This window comes from Engystomops pustulosus, chromosome 4 (assembly GCF_040894005.1).
Source record: "Engystomops pustulosus chromosome 4, aEngPut4.maternal, whole genome shotgun sequence".
Classification (NCBI taxonomy): domain Eukaryota; kingdom Metazoa; phylum Chordata; class Amphibia; order Anura; family Leptodactylidae; genus Engystomops; species Engystomops pustulosus.
In genome coordinates, this window is record NC_092414.1 from 116367594 (window position 1) to 116382994 (window position 15401).

At 38.6% G+C, this 15401-nt stretch overlaps 1 protein-coding gene across 2 annotated transcripts in view; it reads left to right on the plus strand.

Annotated features, from left to right (window-relative positions):
* Positions 1-5993: 5993 nt before the first annotated feature.
* Positions 5994-15401, plus strand: part of LOC140127004 (chloride anion exchanger-like) — a 42345-nt gene continuing 32937 nt past the window's right edge. For both annotated transcript variants that reach the window (XM_072147135.1, XM_072147136.1), the window contains exons 1-3: positions 5994-6161; positions 6936-7155; positions 15058-15197. In XM_072147135.1, the coding sequence (XP_072003236.1) occupies positions 6944-7155; positions 15058-15197 (352 nt within the window). In that variant the 5' untranslated portion in view covers positions 5994-6161; positions 6936-6943. The remainder of the gene's footprint in view (positions 6162-6935; positions 7156-15057; positions 15198-15401) is intronic.

The following is a 15401-nucleotide window of genomic DNA, read 5'->3' on the forward strand; positions in this document are numbered from 1 at the left end:
TGGGGTACTGGAGAAAAGATAGTATAGAGCAGGCAGAATCCATACTATAGTGGATGTATGTGTAATGCGTGGAACAGATGAGTTTATATAACCTCATCTGTAGTTATAAGTTATATAGTTATAAGACTCCTGCCTTCCTAAAAAAGTGGTAGGCACTCAAACAATTCATGCTAACATAAAGAATATGTATGGTAAATGTTAGTTTTTAAGCTATTTGAGGAGTATGACTATCTGCCTAAAAATAGCAATTTTATCAAACTTTTTACCAAATTTCGATTTTTTATTTTCAATTTTTATAACTAAACGCAAAAGATACCACCCAAATGTTTCAACTAACCTAAAGTTCAACGTGTCAGGAAAAACAGTCTTAAAATCAGCAGGGTATGTTAAAGCATTCCAAAGTTATCTCTATATTAACTGATACATGTCAAATTTGAAAAATAGGGGTGTGTCATTAGGGTGAAGTTTTTTTGGAGGAAAGGGGTTAATAGCCGTAGTAACTGTTGTCTATAGTTAAAGAACCATCTTTTGAAATGTAAAGTTATTCTGCATCCTAAGATCATACAGTGAATCCTGTTTAAAGGTGTTGTACATCTATCATGTACAGTCTTGGATCCTCACCACTCCTCAACCTCACCTCTGTGTTTATCTGAGCTTCAACTCACCTCTTTAACCTTTCGTTATCCACCATTATTGTTTCATCTTCATTTAAACATGTAGCTGTCACATCCATGCTAAAGAAGCCTTCACATTCATCTAAAATTAATAATAATAATAAACATTATTTATATAGCGCCATCTTTCCTACACTAAACACATCCCTCTCACCCGAATAACATAACAATTCTTCCTTATTCTTTAACCCCTTGCCACCGAAGCCACTTTTCACCTTCCTGACAAAGTGGTTATAACTTTGGAGCACTTCAACATATCCAGGTGATTTTGAGATTGTTTTCTCATGAAACTTTGTACTTCATGTTAGTTAAAAAATTTGCATGATATCTTTGGCGTTTATTTATGAAAAAAACAATATTTTGCAACAAGTTGCGCTTGCTCAGTGTGTTAAAGCTGATTCCTGCCTGGAGGCAGGGATGGCTACTGGCATCATCGCACAGCCCCGGAGCCCATCAGAGCAACGGATCCCCCTGGTTAGCAATATGGAGGGAAAGACTTTGCATGCCACAGTCAGAGACGGGTGTTAGGGACGGGTGTCAGCTGTAACATACAGCTAGCACCCACAGCTTCTCAAACAGGCTCCGTTTAGGAGTCAGTCCCAGAAGCATGACATAATAGTACTGCATAATGCAGGAATACACCTCCTGCCATGCAGTACTATTTTGTCAAATGTTGGGAAGGGGTTGAGCTTCAAATCCAGGTTCTTACTACAACCTACCACGCCAACCTCAAGAACATCTTTCACATCTAACCCTTCCTCAACCCAGTCTACAAAATTGCTAGTCCATGCCCACTTGCCCATGATGCCCATGCCATCATCTCCCACTTGGACTACATCAATATTCTTCTCTGTGATCTCCAAGCTAACACTTTAATGCCCCTCTACTCTATCTTTAACTCTGATGCCCTCATTTAAGGGGGCGGGCTTTGGGAGTCCTGGCTGGTGTTGCTGGTCTGCTGTTGCTTTGGGGAGGCAAAATCGTGGCTTGAAGCTACTGCTGGGGCTGGAGAAACACCATCCTGTTTCTTTTGGATCTTCTTGTTCTCTTCATACTGGAAAACACAGTAGTAGGGACTCTTATCTTGGGTTTTCCATGTTTCTTGGGCTTTGATCTTTCTTGGGGCTTGAAATAAGTCTTACAAGGCTTCTTTCCAGGTAGGTGATTTCTCTCTTCCCTCCTCTTCAGCAGAGATCCTTGGATTTCTTGCTGGAGCATGCTTCTTCCTTCTCATTTTCTTTCCTGAAGATTGCCTAATCTTGCAATAAGGTTATAACTCTAGGCAGGGCAAACAACCATATTCAAAAAAACCACCTTTGCCATCATGGTATATCCCCTGCCAGGACTGTAGGACTAGTTCTTTCCCTTGGAGGGTAAGCTGTCTGAGGCCTCATAGTCAAATCCATTGATTGACTTTGGTCAAGCGTTCTTCCCAAGACTTAAAGATTGCTCCGTACTTTCCAAACCAAGCTCTCAGTAACTTGATAAAGTCCTGCTAGATGGTGAAAGGGAACGGGACAGAGGAAGCAAGCTGCCAGTCTCCAAACAGAATGGCTTCAGTCTTTCTGCAGTTGACTTTTGCTTCAAATCTTGTCCGAACTCCTTACAGGTCCAGACAAGGTCAGTCACCGAATGCTGTTCAAGGCAGAAGACGGTCACGCCATCCATGAAGAGTGAGCACTTGACCTCAGCATGTTCTGGTGCGGTGATCCCTCTGATCTCTTCCTTCTGGCGACAGATTCTGTGAACAGCTCTATAACACAAACAAAAAGGGGAAGTGAAAGAGGAGAACTTTGTCTACCCCCTGAAAGGTTGGAAAAGAGATTAGTCTTCCAGCAGTTCACCGCATGCTGCAAATGTCAGAGTACATCAGGTTAACATAGGTGCAATATATCTTCCCGAGACCAAGCTTGTGCAATACTTTACCCATAAATTCATGTGAGACTCAATCAAAGGCCATCTCCTGATTGAGAGTGACCAGGGCTGTACAGACATGGAAGGAAAAATAGGGTCACTCCGGCACAGAGAGCTTCTTAAAAACTTGCAATATTATAAATATTAATATTAATAAATGTTGCAAGTTTTTAAGAAGCTCTCTGTGCCGGAGTGACCCTATTTTTCCTTCCAATCTACGGACACGTCAAGGTCCGGACGTACTCCTGAGCACGAGCAAGGATGCAGGTGAGCGGCTAACTTTTCTATAATTATTTGTTTGCCCTGTACAGACATGACAGCTTCTGATGTAGTGTACACTCTCTCATGTGGGCAAGACTGTCTGCAATCCTACGGCCAGGCATGCCACATGTTTGGTCTGGGTGGATGATTCTCCCAAACAACCTTCAGTCTGTTTTCTAGGGCTTTAGCCAGGATCATTTTAGTTTACGTCTATGAAGAGAGATGGAATGCCAGTTCTTCAGGTCAGAGATGGTAGAGCTACAGCAAGTCCACGGTGAGATCTCCAGCAGTACTTATAGCTTTCCTGGGAGGCAGTCATTGCACAGATACCTCCTAGTCTAAGGAGATAGCATATCTTGCATCTCTTCAGTACAGTGTAAGGAACTGGTTCAGCTGAGTGAGAGTCTTTTTACTAGGGTCAGGATGTAGTAAGAGCACTTCTTACAGAGACTTTACCTGAGGTACATACACAAAATCTTGATTTTCTGGACAGAAATGAAACCACTCTTTGAGGAGTTTGTGACCAAGTTTGTGGAAAACAAACCACGGCTGGAGTTCATATCAGAGATTCAGATTTAATCTATAATGTTCTTGTACTTACGCATCTCAATGGGGGCCAGAGGGCTACTGAAAAAATGGTCTGTTAAAAGGAGACTGCAAATTGTTCTGTAGCCACCCTACTTGTACCCACCAGCCATTTCTGAGAAGTCAATATCATTGCGGGTGGAGTCAGGTTGTCTTCTGCATTCTAGGTCCACTCATCACACAATCGAGAGCCTGTTGGAGTGGGCAATATGATGTGACTAGAGACAATGAAAGTGTCTCTATGCACAGAAGGAGAAATAGGACATAATTGTCTGTAATGCTACTAATAAATCTTACTAGATAAACAGCCTGCAACTGATAACAAATGACTCTAGGTGGTATTACACCTGGAGAGTCAAAAGCCATCAACACAGGAAGACAACTGAGGACAGGTGCCTGCCATTAACTTCTGAGGATTGTCCCAGATCTGGGGGAAAGCAACACCTTAAGTAAACAGACATGGAAAAAATTGTGGCTCACCCTCGCAGTGGTTGGTCGGTCCATAGTATGCTGTTCTCCATGGACAGAAATCCTCGGTCCAGTCCCAAGAGGAAATAGGGACTGTAGAAAAATGGTGTAGTCCATAGGCACGATAAAAAGAAATTGAAAAACAGGTGACATGTTTTGGACCCCTCAAAGCAGGTCCCTATTCATGGTATGGTATGAATAAGGACCTGCTTTTAGGGGTCCTGTTTTTCATTTGCACATTTTTTTGTTACCCTGTCTGTTTTTTTTTTTAATATGCAACAATAAACTAAAGGTTTTTATACATTCTTCTATAGCACCTCAAGTAACCTTTCCTTGCAAGTTGGTTTGATCTTCTAAAAAGACGTCTTGTGGTAATGAACGCTGAATCCAGGTGGTCAGGCAGGGTTCAATAGTGCATGTCTGGCCACCGCTACCAGAGTGTGAGGTGGTCGTATCTGAGGAAGCTATCTCGTTTCTAAGGGACAACATGGCTACATTTATAAGAAATTATCTTCACACAGGAACATTTTTTTAATAACATCCAGGGGAAGGTTCACATAGAACCCACTTAACTTACTGACACCCTTCTTTTATCTAAAAATTGTTTCCCTTCGAGCCCCATAAAATCAACTTCATAACCTTTCCTTGCATATAGCCATATCTAGAGTGAGACAAGGTGCATAGCCTACTCAGGCTGAATCCAGCTCATCACCATGCCTTCTCAGCATCAGCAATAAATGTCATGTGATTAGGATGACAACATCCAAGCTGGGGAGTAACTGTCCCCCTCATCCTCATACACTGCAAGCTCTTGCCAGCAGGGTTCTCACTCCTGTTCTTTATTACTATTTCTACTCTGTAATGTGTTATTTTATTTGTATATATCCTCTATTATTTGTAAAACGCTATATAAATAAAGATTATTATTAGTATTATTAACTAGGAGAGGCAGGACCCCGTACCAGACTTCTTAATGGGTCCCCCTTCCCCCTTTAGAAAATATATACACATTTGTATACTCACACATTTATACAATTATACATTTATACAAATTTTTGCACTGTTATATAGATTTATATACAGATCTGTTCCAGTAGCAGCAAACTACATGGGGGAAGTACATGGCAGGAATTAAAGATGAAAGATCCCTAGTCCTGCCATCCTACTGTACATTGTCTGCCCCAGGTATGTATCTGATCACATAAAAATTATAGCAGCCTCCGTGGAATTCTACTCCTCTAGATATATGCACGGGGTAATGTTTGCAAATGAGGCTAAAGGACCTTAGATGATGTCACCCCGGTCAGATGAAATTAATTGCTGATGCTGAGAAGACGTAGAGAGGAGCTGCTGGATTCAGCCTGAAGAGACCATGCCCCCTTAACTTGCTCTAGATATGGATGTATGAAAGGCAAGGTTATGAATTTTATTTAATTAGGATCTGAGGGAAACAAGTTTTAGCAAAAAAGAAGGGTGGGTTGCCTTTAATAAATCCCCTTTTAAAAATCCAGTACTTATTTTTGTTAGTTTAATATTAACTGGCTCCCAAAACCAAGCAGATTTGACAGAGCCAATTGGATTACTTGAGAATGGTGTGAGAAAGAAACTACCAAAGGCCCAGGAATCTGTGGGGTGGAGTTTACACATGTGGACCAGTGGGTTAAATAAATCTACTAATAAACCTGCTCTGGCTCTCCATTCCCACAATGCAGTGTCTGATGACTGTCTATTGGTGACTGGGTGAAGTGACATCACTATAATTGTTTTATGTGACCACAGACACCACCAGACCAGTTATTAAAAACAAAGTGAACAGACCCACAGCTTTTCTTATTTTTCTTGCCCAATGCCACGACCCCTCTTGGTTTTTATATTTTCACTTGTAAACCCCTTTAGACTTCCATTTGCCGTAGATTAGCATCAAGTCAGATGTGCTTTATAGTAATTTATGTAGTACACAAACTTGTATATAATCTACACAGTGTACTGTGAATGTGGCTCAATGCATAGGTACATTTGTAAAAAAAAATAATTTTGCATTGCATACATCAAACTATTTTCTAATAAATATACTTTTGATGACAGGTCTCCTTATCAAAGGTCAACCAAACTTTCTTGTTGGTTGAACAGATAAGTAAATCAATATGGTAACACCTCTCAACATCTGGAGCAGTATATGAAATGCCTACTGATTGATAACAAGCATACCCATCCGGGACTACTGTTATGCAGACATCAACTGTTGGATTTAAAGCAAAGGTAAGATAATTTTATTACAAATATTACAATATGTTGAAGAAAGCATGGTATCTTTACAATAAAGTATCAAATGCGTTAGTATTATTGCCATAACATAAACATGTTGCATATGTCTACATGTTTATAGCCATATTTAAGTATGTTTAGAGGCTTATTATGGATGTTTATATACTATTGTACAGTTTTATCATCCTTCAAATACAGTTTGGGGATTATTCAGTCTAAAAGTTCTCATTGGAATACATTGGATGCCCTTCCACATGGACATGCCAGGTAGCTCATAGTTAGGCAGGTTTGCTCAGTTTGAGAAACATAGTCTGTGTGCTTAAGGCATTTCCCTTGGATCATCGCTGATTGCCGCTGTCTAAGCCAATCTCTCTGCATCATACTAAGCTGTGATGTGCTGAGCTCTTAAATGACCGGAGCACTACTGTACCAAGTTCACATCTGTTTTTGAGAGATTGGTACAGTTGTGTTCACACTTTGGGGAGTGTAGCATGTTGCATTATAAATCAATGTACTGTAAATCAATGAACAGTCAGAGAAATGCATCTAGTGCATGGACTCTGTTTATGAACTGAATCTTAGAGATGATCTTTCCCTCTTCATGAGGGCCCTTCTCTATTACTAAATATTTCACTACAAAGCAGTTTTGGAAGAATTGCTTTACTAAACTAGTCCTTTAGTTCAAAGATTTTACATTTTACAGTATCATATATTAAGCTTAATATTTCATTAATTAAATTGAATAACCCATTTCTTATTTTTATTTAGATTGCAAAATGATCAACTATCGGGCCTTACTAAACAGGTTGCTAAGGCGTAAAGGAGATGAAACTCCAGAGGAACCTCCAGTGGAAAAAGTTAAGATTGTTTTGGAAAATAAATATTTGGTGGCAAGACCCATCTTCTCAGAGGACGCATTTAGTTCTGAAAATGAACTAGTCGAAAGACATCACACCACTATGTTGGACCATTTGAAAAGAACTTGTGGGTGAGTAGTGCTTTGATTACAATGGTAATTATGTCTTTGTTTCTTGGTCACTGCAAAGTAAAAATGGATTGTCCATTGATTCCCTTGTGAGGTATATTAGGTAACGTGATTGAGGAATGGATGAGTTGCACCTGTCTGTCATCAGTTTTAGCATGTTAAAAAATGGATGTTTTTTATAGTAAACTTTCTGACACACATGAGTGTTTCCAAGAAACCACTTGTTTATCATGGATGGCATCCGAGTGATGTCTGTTTTACCATTGACTTCTATTGAACAGCAAATCTTTGAAAGTGGCTTTGACTAGGACACACTCTACTTTTTAACTGAATGAACACACAGTCTGCTAAAATATCAGGTGCATTATTGATTAAAAAGTATTATATTTAGTGCAGTCCCCTGCCATCTGCTGAAAATACAAGCGTGAATTAAGAAATGACATTTTATACTCTACATGACGGGATTAGTAGTTTTGTGTCTTAAAACCTAGTGACAAGTTCCCTTTAAATAGTTTTTAAAAACAATAAAAAAAGAACTAAATAAGTTGTGTACATAACTTTTATAGCTTTTCACATTATTATCCATAATTGTGTGTACAAGAAAAATCGTAATCAAGAAAAAGAAAATTAGGCATTTTTATATGTAATTAGTGATGTTTTTAGTGCCATTTTATATATATAGTGTAATTTTGTAGATCCATGAAAAATAAATTCATATGTATGGTTCCACGTAATGTGTCAGTGTGCCATTAGTAAAAAGAATGGATAGCGCACTCGGACAAAAACAACATTGATGTGCATTTAGTCCTAGGTTTTCTGTACACAAAATATAGACTATAGTCAATGATTGATCTGTCAAAATGGTTGTGACTAGGTTAAGCACTTTTTAACTGATCATTGGCTTGTTTTCTGTGTAACAAATTGTATATTCCAGTGATTGTATCTAATATTCCATGCCATGTACTGCAATGGGGGGAAAAATCCAAATGTGAAATTGGCAAAAAAAAAACATGTTTGCGCCATTTTTTTTGTAGGCTCTGTATTTTTGCCTTTTTATAAGTTATACATGAAAAAATCTTCTAGTGCCATCTTCTGGCACTAATAACTTTTTCATACTACAGCATACAGATATGTCTATTGTCTCATTTTTTTTCAGGATGTGATGACATTTTCACTGCTACTATCTTGGGGACTGTACAACCTTTTGATCACTTTTTATTACATTTTTTATGAGTTGCAAAATGATTCGGACATTTGGGGCACTATAATAATAATCTTTATTTATATAGCGCCATCAAATTCCGTACTGCTTTACAATATTTTCTGTTATGGGATTTGACACCAAGAATAACAGTTTTTATATTTTGATAGTTCGTGCATTTTGGATTGTGTTGATGCCTAAAACCAGGAAATGTAAGCTAGAGAAAAGTGGGGTATAAGTATATGTACTACATCTGAAGTTGAATAATTTAAATTTCAAGAGAGAAAGCAGATGTAATTTCAAAATTACAGATAAATTTTATTAGAGTTCAACAATACATAAATAAAAACATTTAAAAACCCACAAAACGGGTCAAGACTCAGGTCCCCCAGTATTCAAGTATTACAAAAATTCATAATTTTATAATAAATATTTAGTCATGCTATGGCGTACTTAGAACAAATAAAGTGCATTAAGTCATAAAGGGTACCACATAATAATTAAAGTGCAAAGTAGAATGGTTAACCCCTTAACGACTTGGCCTTTTTTAGTTTTTTCACTTCCATTTTTCACACCCCACCTTCAAAAATCTATAACTTTTTTATTTTTCCACACAAAGAGCTCTGTTATGGCTTATTTTCTGCGTAACAAATTGCACTTCGTAGTGACGGTATTTAATATTCCATGGCGCGTACTGGGAAGCGGGAAAAAAATTCCAAATGCAGTGAAAATGGTGAAAAAACACATTTGCGACGTTTTCTTGTGGGCTTGGATTTCACAGCTTTCACTCTGCGTCCCAAATGACATGTCTACTTTATTCTTTGGGTTGCTACGATCACAGGGATACCACATTTGTACAGGTTTTATAATGTTTTCATACATTTAAAAAAATTAAAACCTCCTGTACAAAAATTTTTTTTTTGATTTTGCCATCTTCTGGCGCTAATAACTTTTTCATACTTTGGTGTACGAAGCTGTGGGTGGTGTCATTTTTTGCGACTTTTGATGGCGTTTTCATTGCTATCATTGTTAGGACTGTGCTACCTTTTGATCACTTTTTATTAATTTTTTTATATTTTCCAAAATGGCAAAAAAATGTCATTTTTGACTTTGGACGCTATTTTCCGTTACGGGGTTAAACACAGTGAAAAACCGTTATAATATTTTGATAGATCGGACATTTTCGGACGCGGTGATACCTAACGTGTTTATGATTTTTACTGTTTATTAATATTAATATCAGTTCTAGGGAAAGGGGGGTGATTTGAATTTTTAGATTTTTTTAATATAATTTTTTTTTTTTAAACTTTTTTTTACTTTTACTTTAACTATTTTTCAGACACCCTAGGGTACTTTAACCCTAGGTTGTCTGATCGATCCTACCATATACTGCCATACTGCAATATGGCAGTATATGGGGATTTTACTCCTCATTCATTACAATGTGCTGATAGCACATTGTAATGAATAGGTTAAAACGAGACAGCTTCGGGCCTTCGTGAGGCCCGATGCTGTCATGGCAACGGATCACCGCTCCCCGTGACGTCATCGGGGAGCGGAGATCCGCGCCAAGATGGCGGCGCCCATGCGGCGCCATCTTTTTGAAGCCTCCGGCAGCGTTGCCGGAGGCGATCGCGGTGAAAGCACCCGCAATATGCAATATGCAGCAAATATGCAGCAAAGACTTACCGGCTATGGAGAGGGCTCGGCCCGCGAGCCCTCTCCATGCACCGGGACCCGGCGCGCGCCGTACTAGTACGGCGCGCGTCGGGAAGGGGTTAAAGCAGTTTAAGTGCAGAAGATACAAAGGTACTAAAGTGCAATAGCAAAAACAAGTATTACAAAGAGGTATTACCAATCATCTAGATCCTGGGGGAGGGGATCCCCTGAGGAAGCCCGTTTAGCGGGCGATACGCGTGGGGCATTTCTACCTCCTCCCCCAGGATCTAGATGATTGGTAATACCTCTTTGTAATACTTGTTTTTGCTATTGCACTTTAGTACCTTTGTATCTTCTGCACTTAAACTGCTTTAACCATTCTACTTTGCACTTTAATTATTATGTGGTACCCTTTATGACTTAATGCACTTTATTTGTTCTAAGTACGCCATAGCATGACTAAATATTTATTATAAAATTATGAATTTTTGTAATACTTGAATACTGGGGGACCTGAGTCTTGACCCGTTTTGTGGGTTTTTAAATGTTTTTATTTATGTATTGTTGAACTCTAATAAAATTTATCTGTAATTTTGAAATTACATCTGCTTTCTCTCTTGAAATTTAAATTATAAAACCAGGAAATGCTATACTTCTATGAAATGGACACAGGGGCAGTTATTCATCATGAGGTGGACTCCTTGTAACATTTCTAGGTTTTTGGAGCTCCGTTGCCCATCAGATTCATTAACCCCTTAACGACCTGCCCCTTTTTATTTTTTTCACTTCCACTTTTCACTCACCACCTTCAAAAATCTATTTTTGAACATAAAGAGCTGTGTTATGGCTTATTTTCTGCGTAACAAATTGAACTTCATAGTGACAGTATTTAATATTCCATGCCGTGTACTGGGAAGCGGGAAAAAAATTATAAATGCAGTGAAAATGGTGAAAAAACGCATTTGTGACGTATTCCTGTGGGCTTGATTTTACAGCTTTTACTGTGCACCACAAATTGCATGTCTCCTTTATTCTTTGGGTCGGTGTGATCACGGGAATACCACATTTGTATAGGTTTTATAATGTTTTTATTATACCTCCTGTACAAAAGTTTTTTCTTCTGGCGCCAATAACTTTTTCATAGTTTAGTGTATGGAGCTGTGGGTGGTGTCATATTTTTGGGACTTGTGATTTACATTGCTATAATTTTTAGGATTGTGCGACCTTTTGATCACTTTTTATTGATTTTTTTTTATTTTTCAAAATGGCAAAAAAGTGCCATTTTTGATTTTCCGTAATAGGGTTAAGCGCAGTGAAAAACCATTATTATATTTTGATAGATCTGGCATTTATGGATGTGGCGATATCTAGTGTGTTTATGATTTTTACTGTTTATTTATATTTATATCAGTTCTCGGGAAAGGGGGGTGATTTGAATTTTAAGGTTTTTTTATTATAATTTTTTTTTAAACTTTTTTTAATTTGTAGTTTTACTATTTTTCAGACTACCTAGGGTAGTTTAACCCTAGGTTGTCTGATCGATCCTATCATATACTACCATACTACAGCATGGCAGTATATGGGGATTTTCCTCCTCATTCATTACAATGTGCAAATAGCACATTGTAATAAATGGGTTAAAATGAGACATCCTTGTGTCTTGGTAAGACCTGAAGCTGTCATGGCAACAGATCACCGCTCATGCCCATGGGGCGCCATGTTTTTGAAGCCGCAATGCACCATTGCTGGCGGCGATCGGCGGGAAAACACCCGTGATCGGTGCTAGCATAGATTGCGGGTGTTACTGGTTAGCCTTTGCTGCAATATGCAGCAAAGACTTACTGGCTATGGAGAGGGCTCGGCCCTTGGCTCGGGAAGGGGTTAAAGTGGCTTTGGTCCTTTAATAAATGTTCTTATGCTCTAACTGCTGTGTAGGATTTTTTTTTTCAAAAAGTCTCAGAGCAGGAAAATGCATAAAAAGACCCGGCAAATAAACCAGCAGTGGACTGGAGTGACTATGCGATTTGGTATGGGACTTTTATAAGTCCGAAGCCATTAATCTGGTACTGCACTAACTGTAGTTCTATTTTTATGTCAGAATAGTGAAGTGGCAAAAATAGTCTTCTGAGACTTTTTGCAATGAAAAGTCCCTAAAAACCTCAATGCAACTTTTAGAGACTTTTTTACACGAGAAAAGCCAGACAAAACCAACGATATGTAACCCCCAAGGACTATGTGAATTGAGGCATTGAAAAACATTGCATTTATTATAGCCCTGTGGTAATTTTAAAAAATTAGACAGTACACAACCGTTTTTCATTGCAAATAAGCAAGGAATAAATGTAAGAATTGATCTTTTCAGTCTCTTCAATGTAATTTTGTATTCTGTCTGAATCCAGTCTTGGCTTTGGGTCACACAACTGTCACACAAATGTCATAATTAGACTTATGACAACAGCCTAAAGAATACCGAATGTTAAGGACATATAAGGTAATCATTATTACAAGATTCAGCACTTGCTAGGACTAGTACAGGCTGTGAATACGTAAAGGAGGTACACTAGGAAAGCTTCCAGCATGCAGGCTGTAGGTTCAGGATACATCGCATTTAGCAGGAAGAATGTACCGTAAAAGAGAAGAACACTGTACTTTTACATCCTGCTATCTCCTGGAGCAAACAGTATATGCTTAGGGAAGGGCATAAGAGGCAATGGCGGACAGATATCTTGCTGAACACTTTGGGTTTTCCCTCAGTAAGGTAAGTGCCTATATACGGACAGCATGAACACTACAGCAGCTTTCAAGGGAGAGAAGTTTTACTGAGGACATATCCTAATCTATTCAATGGGATGCCCCTGTTGTAACTATACAACGGGAATCCTCCAAACATAGCCTTACAAAGGAAAAAAAATGGCCCACATTCACTAAAAACAGTGGAAACAGCACTATGTGCAGTGTGCCTACATATAGTGCAGAGTTCACCAGATTCAGGATTTTTCTTTTTCTTTTTTTTTGGAGCAGAGATTTATGTAGCACGAAGAATGCAGCTGAACCACAAAAGGGTTGTGTGCGGCACAATTGCAGTGCAGGCACTTTACAAATACTTGTGCATACAGTTTGTAAAGAATGTGCAAAGTTTGGCGCACCGCCCTTAGTAAATGTGGGCCAATGTGAATGTGTGATGAGCTGTAATCAGTTTATTGTTTAGTGCTTGTGCCTCAAGTGTACCTTGCTGGTAACATCCTGTTAAAATGTAGGAAAAATTAAGCAATAAATGATTAACAATGTGATACCATAGAAAATAAAGGTATAGCGAACAGTTGAGCAGCTAGAGCCACTTTAAAATTACATCAAACCACCATAAATATATGTTGAGAAAGTAATAAACATAGAATTAGTGAATGATGAGGAAAATCCCCATATACTGCCATACTGTAGTATGGCAGTATATGGTAGGATTGATCAAACAACCTAGGGTTAAAATACCCTAGGGCAGTGATGGCAAACCTTTTAGAGGCCGAGTGCCCAAACTACAACAAAGACCCGCTTATTTATCGCAAAGTGCCAATACAGAAATTTAATTTGTGATTTATACTCCCTTCTCTGTCACAGTTTTCATTAATACCAGCACCTGAGGACACCAATAAAGCAGAAAATAGTCCCAGTTAGTCCTGTCACTTTAAAATAGCTCTGTGCACAGCAAGTCCTGAGCTGTCTGGGACTGCAGGAAGATACCTGGAGTCATCTCTGGTGATGGCCTGAGTGCCCACAGAAAGGGCTCTGAGTGCCACCTCTGGCACCAGTGCCATAGGTTAGCCATCACTGCCCTAGGGGGTCTGAAAAATAGTAAAAATTAAAAATTAAAAAAATATATATAATTAAAAAAAACTAAGAATTCAAATCATCCACTTTCTCTAGAAGTCATAAAAAAATTTCAATGAAAAGTGATCAAAAGGTCGTACAGTCCTAAAAACGTAAACATTGAAAACGTCATCAAAAGTAGCAAAAAAAAAACACCACCCACAGCTCCGTACACCGAGGTATGAAAAGTTATTAGCACCAGAAGATTTTTTGTACCGGAGGTTTTCATTTTTGTAAATGTATGAAAACATTATAAAACCTATACAAATTTGTTATCCCCGTGATCGCACCGACCCAAAGAAAAAAAAGGACACACATGTCATTTCTGCTTCCCAGTACATGGCATGGATTATTTAAAAGTGCATTTTGTTACGCAGAAAACAAGCCACCACAGAGCTTTTTACGTGTAAAAATAAAAAAAGTTATAGATTTTTGAAGGCGGGGAGTGAAAAATGGAAATGAAGAAACAAAAAATGGCCAAGGTGTTCAAGGAAATCTTCCATCTTTTATCAAAATGATAAACCAAGGACACCTACCCATAGATCCTGGAATTGTGATCATGGTCATCTTTTAATATTTGTTATCCATTGCCTCCTTTTTAAAATCATATTTTAAAATTATGGTAATGCCCCTGTAGGGTTCTGGGGGTGTTACTCACTGACTCCCCCTTTGCTCCCTCCCTCTGCCTGATGTAAGCTAATGGCAGCACAGGAAGTTTCAGTACACAATGAGAGGGAGGAAGTTCTCCTGAGCAGTGTAATAGCCTGTGAAACTAAGGATGGGCTCTGGTAACACCACTGAGCATAATTTTAAATGTTGATTTGAGAAGAAAGAAGACCATAGTCATGGTGTCCCTGATTTATTATGCTTGATACTGATGGTCAGTGTTGGACCGGCTCACCACAGTACCAGAGAATCCTCCGGTGGGTCCAGGTTCTAAACCAGTACTGGACCCCAAAGGTACAGCAGAATAACACTAATTTGGAGTCTGTTTTCTAGAAGTGGAGGCTGGGCCCCTAGCACAGTTTATCTGGTGGGCCCAAGGTACCCCAGTCTGACACTGCTGATGGTAGATTTCCTTTTAAGGATTTGATGTTATGCAAATCCCTTAATGCCTTATTTCCTTATTTCACATGATGCTACTGAGATAATTGTTTAATAAAATTACATCTATTTCCTTGAAGCTGCTCTGCACAGAAAGCAAAGAAAATTGCCTTCACTTTCTTCCCGATTGTATCATGGCTTCCTCAATATCCAATCAAAGAGTGGCTTTTAAGTGACATCATTTCTGGCTTAACCACAGGACTTGTATCAGTCTTACAAGGTGATCAATATGTTCTCTCTTTTTGTGAATTAAATAACAATTAAAATTCCTGTTATGATGAACATTTATATATGTAATAGGTGAATTGGTGAAAAGAGCCAGTATTCGCATTTCGCACCTCTTTTCACCCATTCACCTCACAGCATCCTAATTGTAAGTAAACGAAACATATTTTATTTAAACACCTCTGTAATGCTATGTATT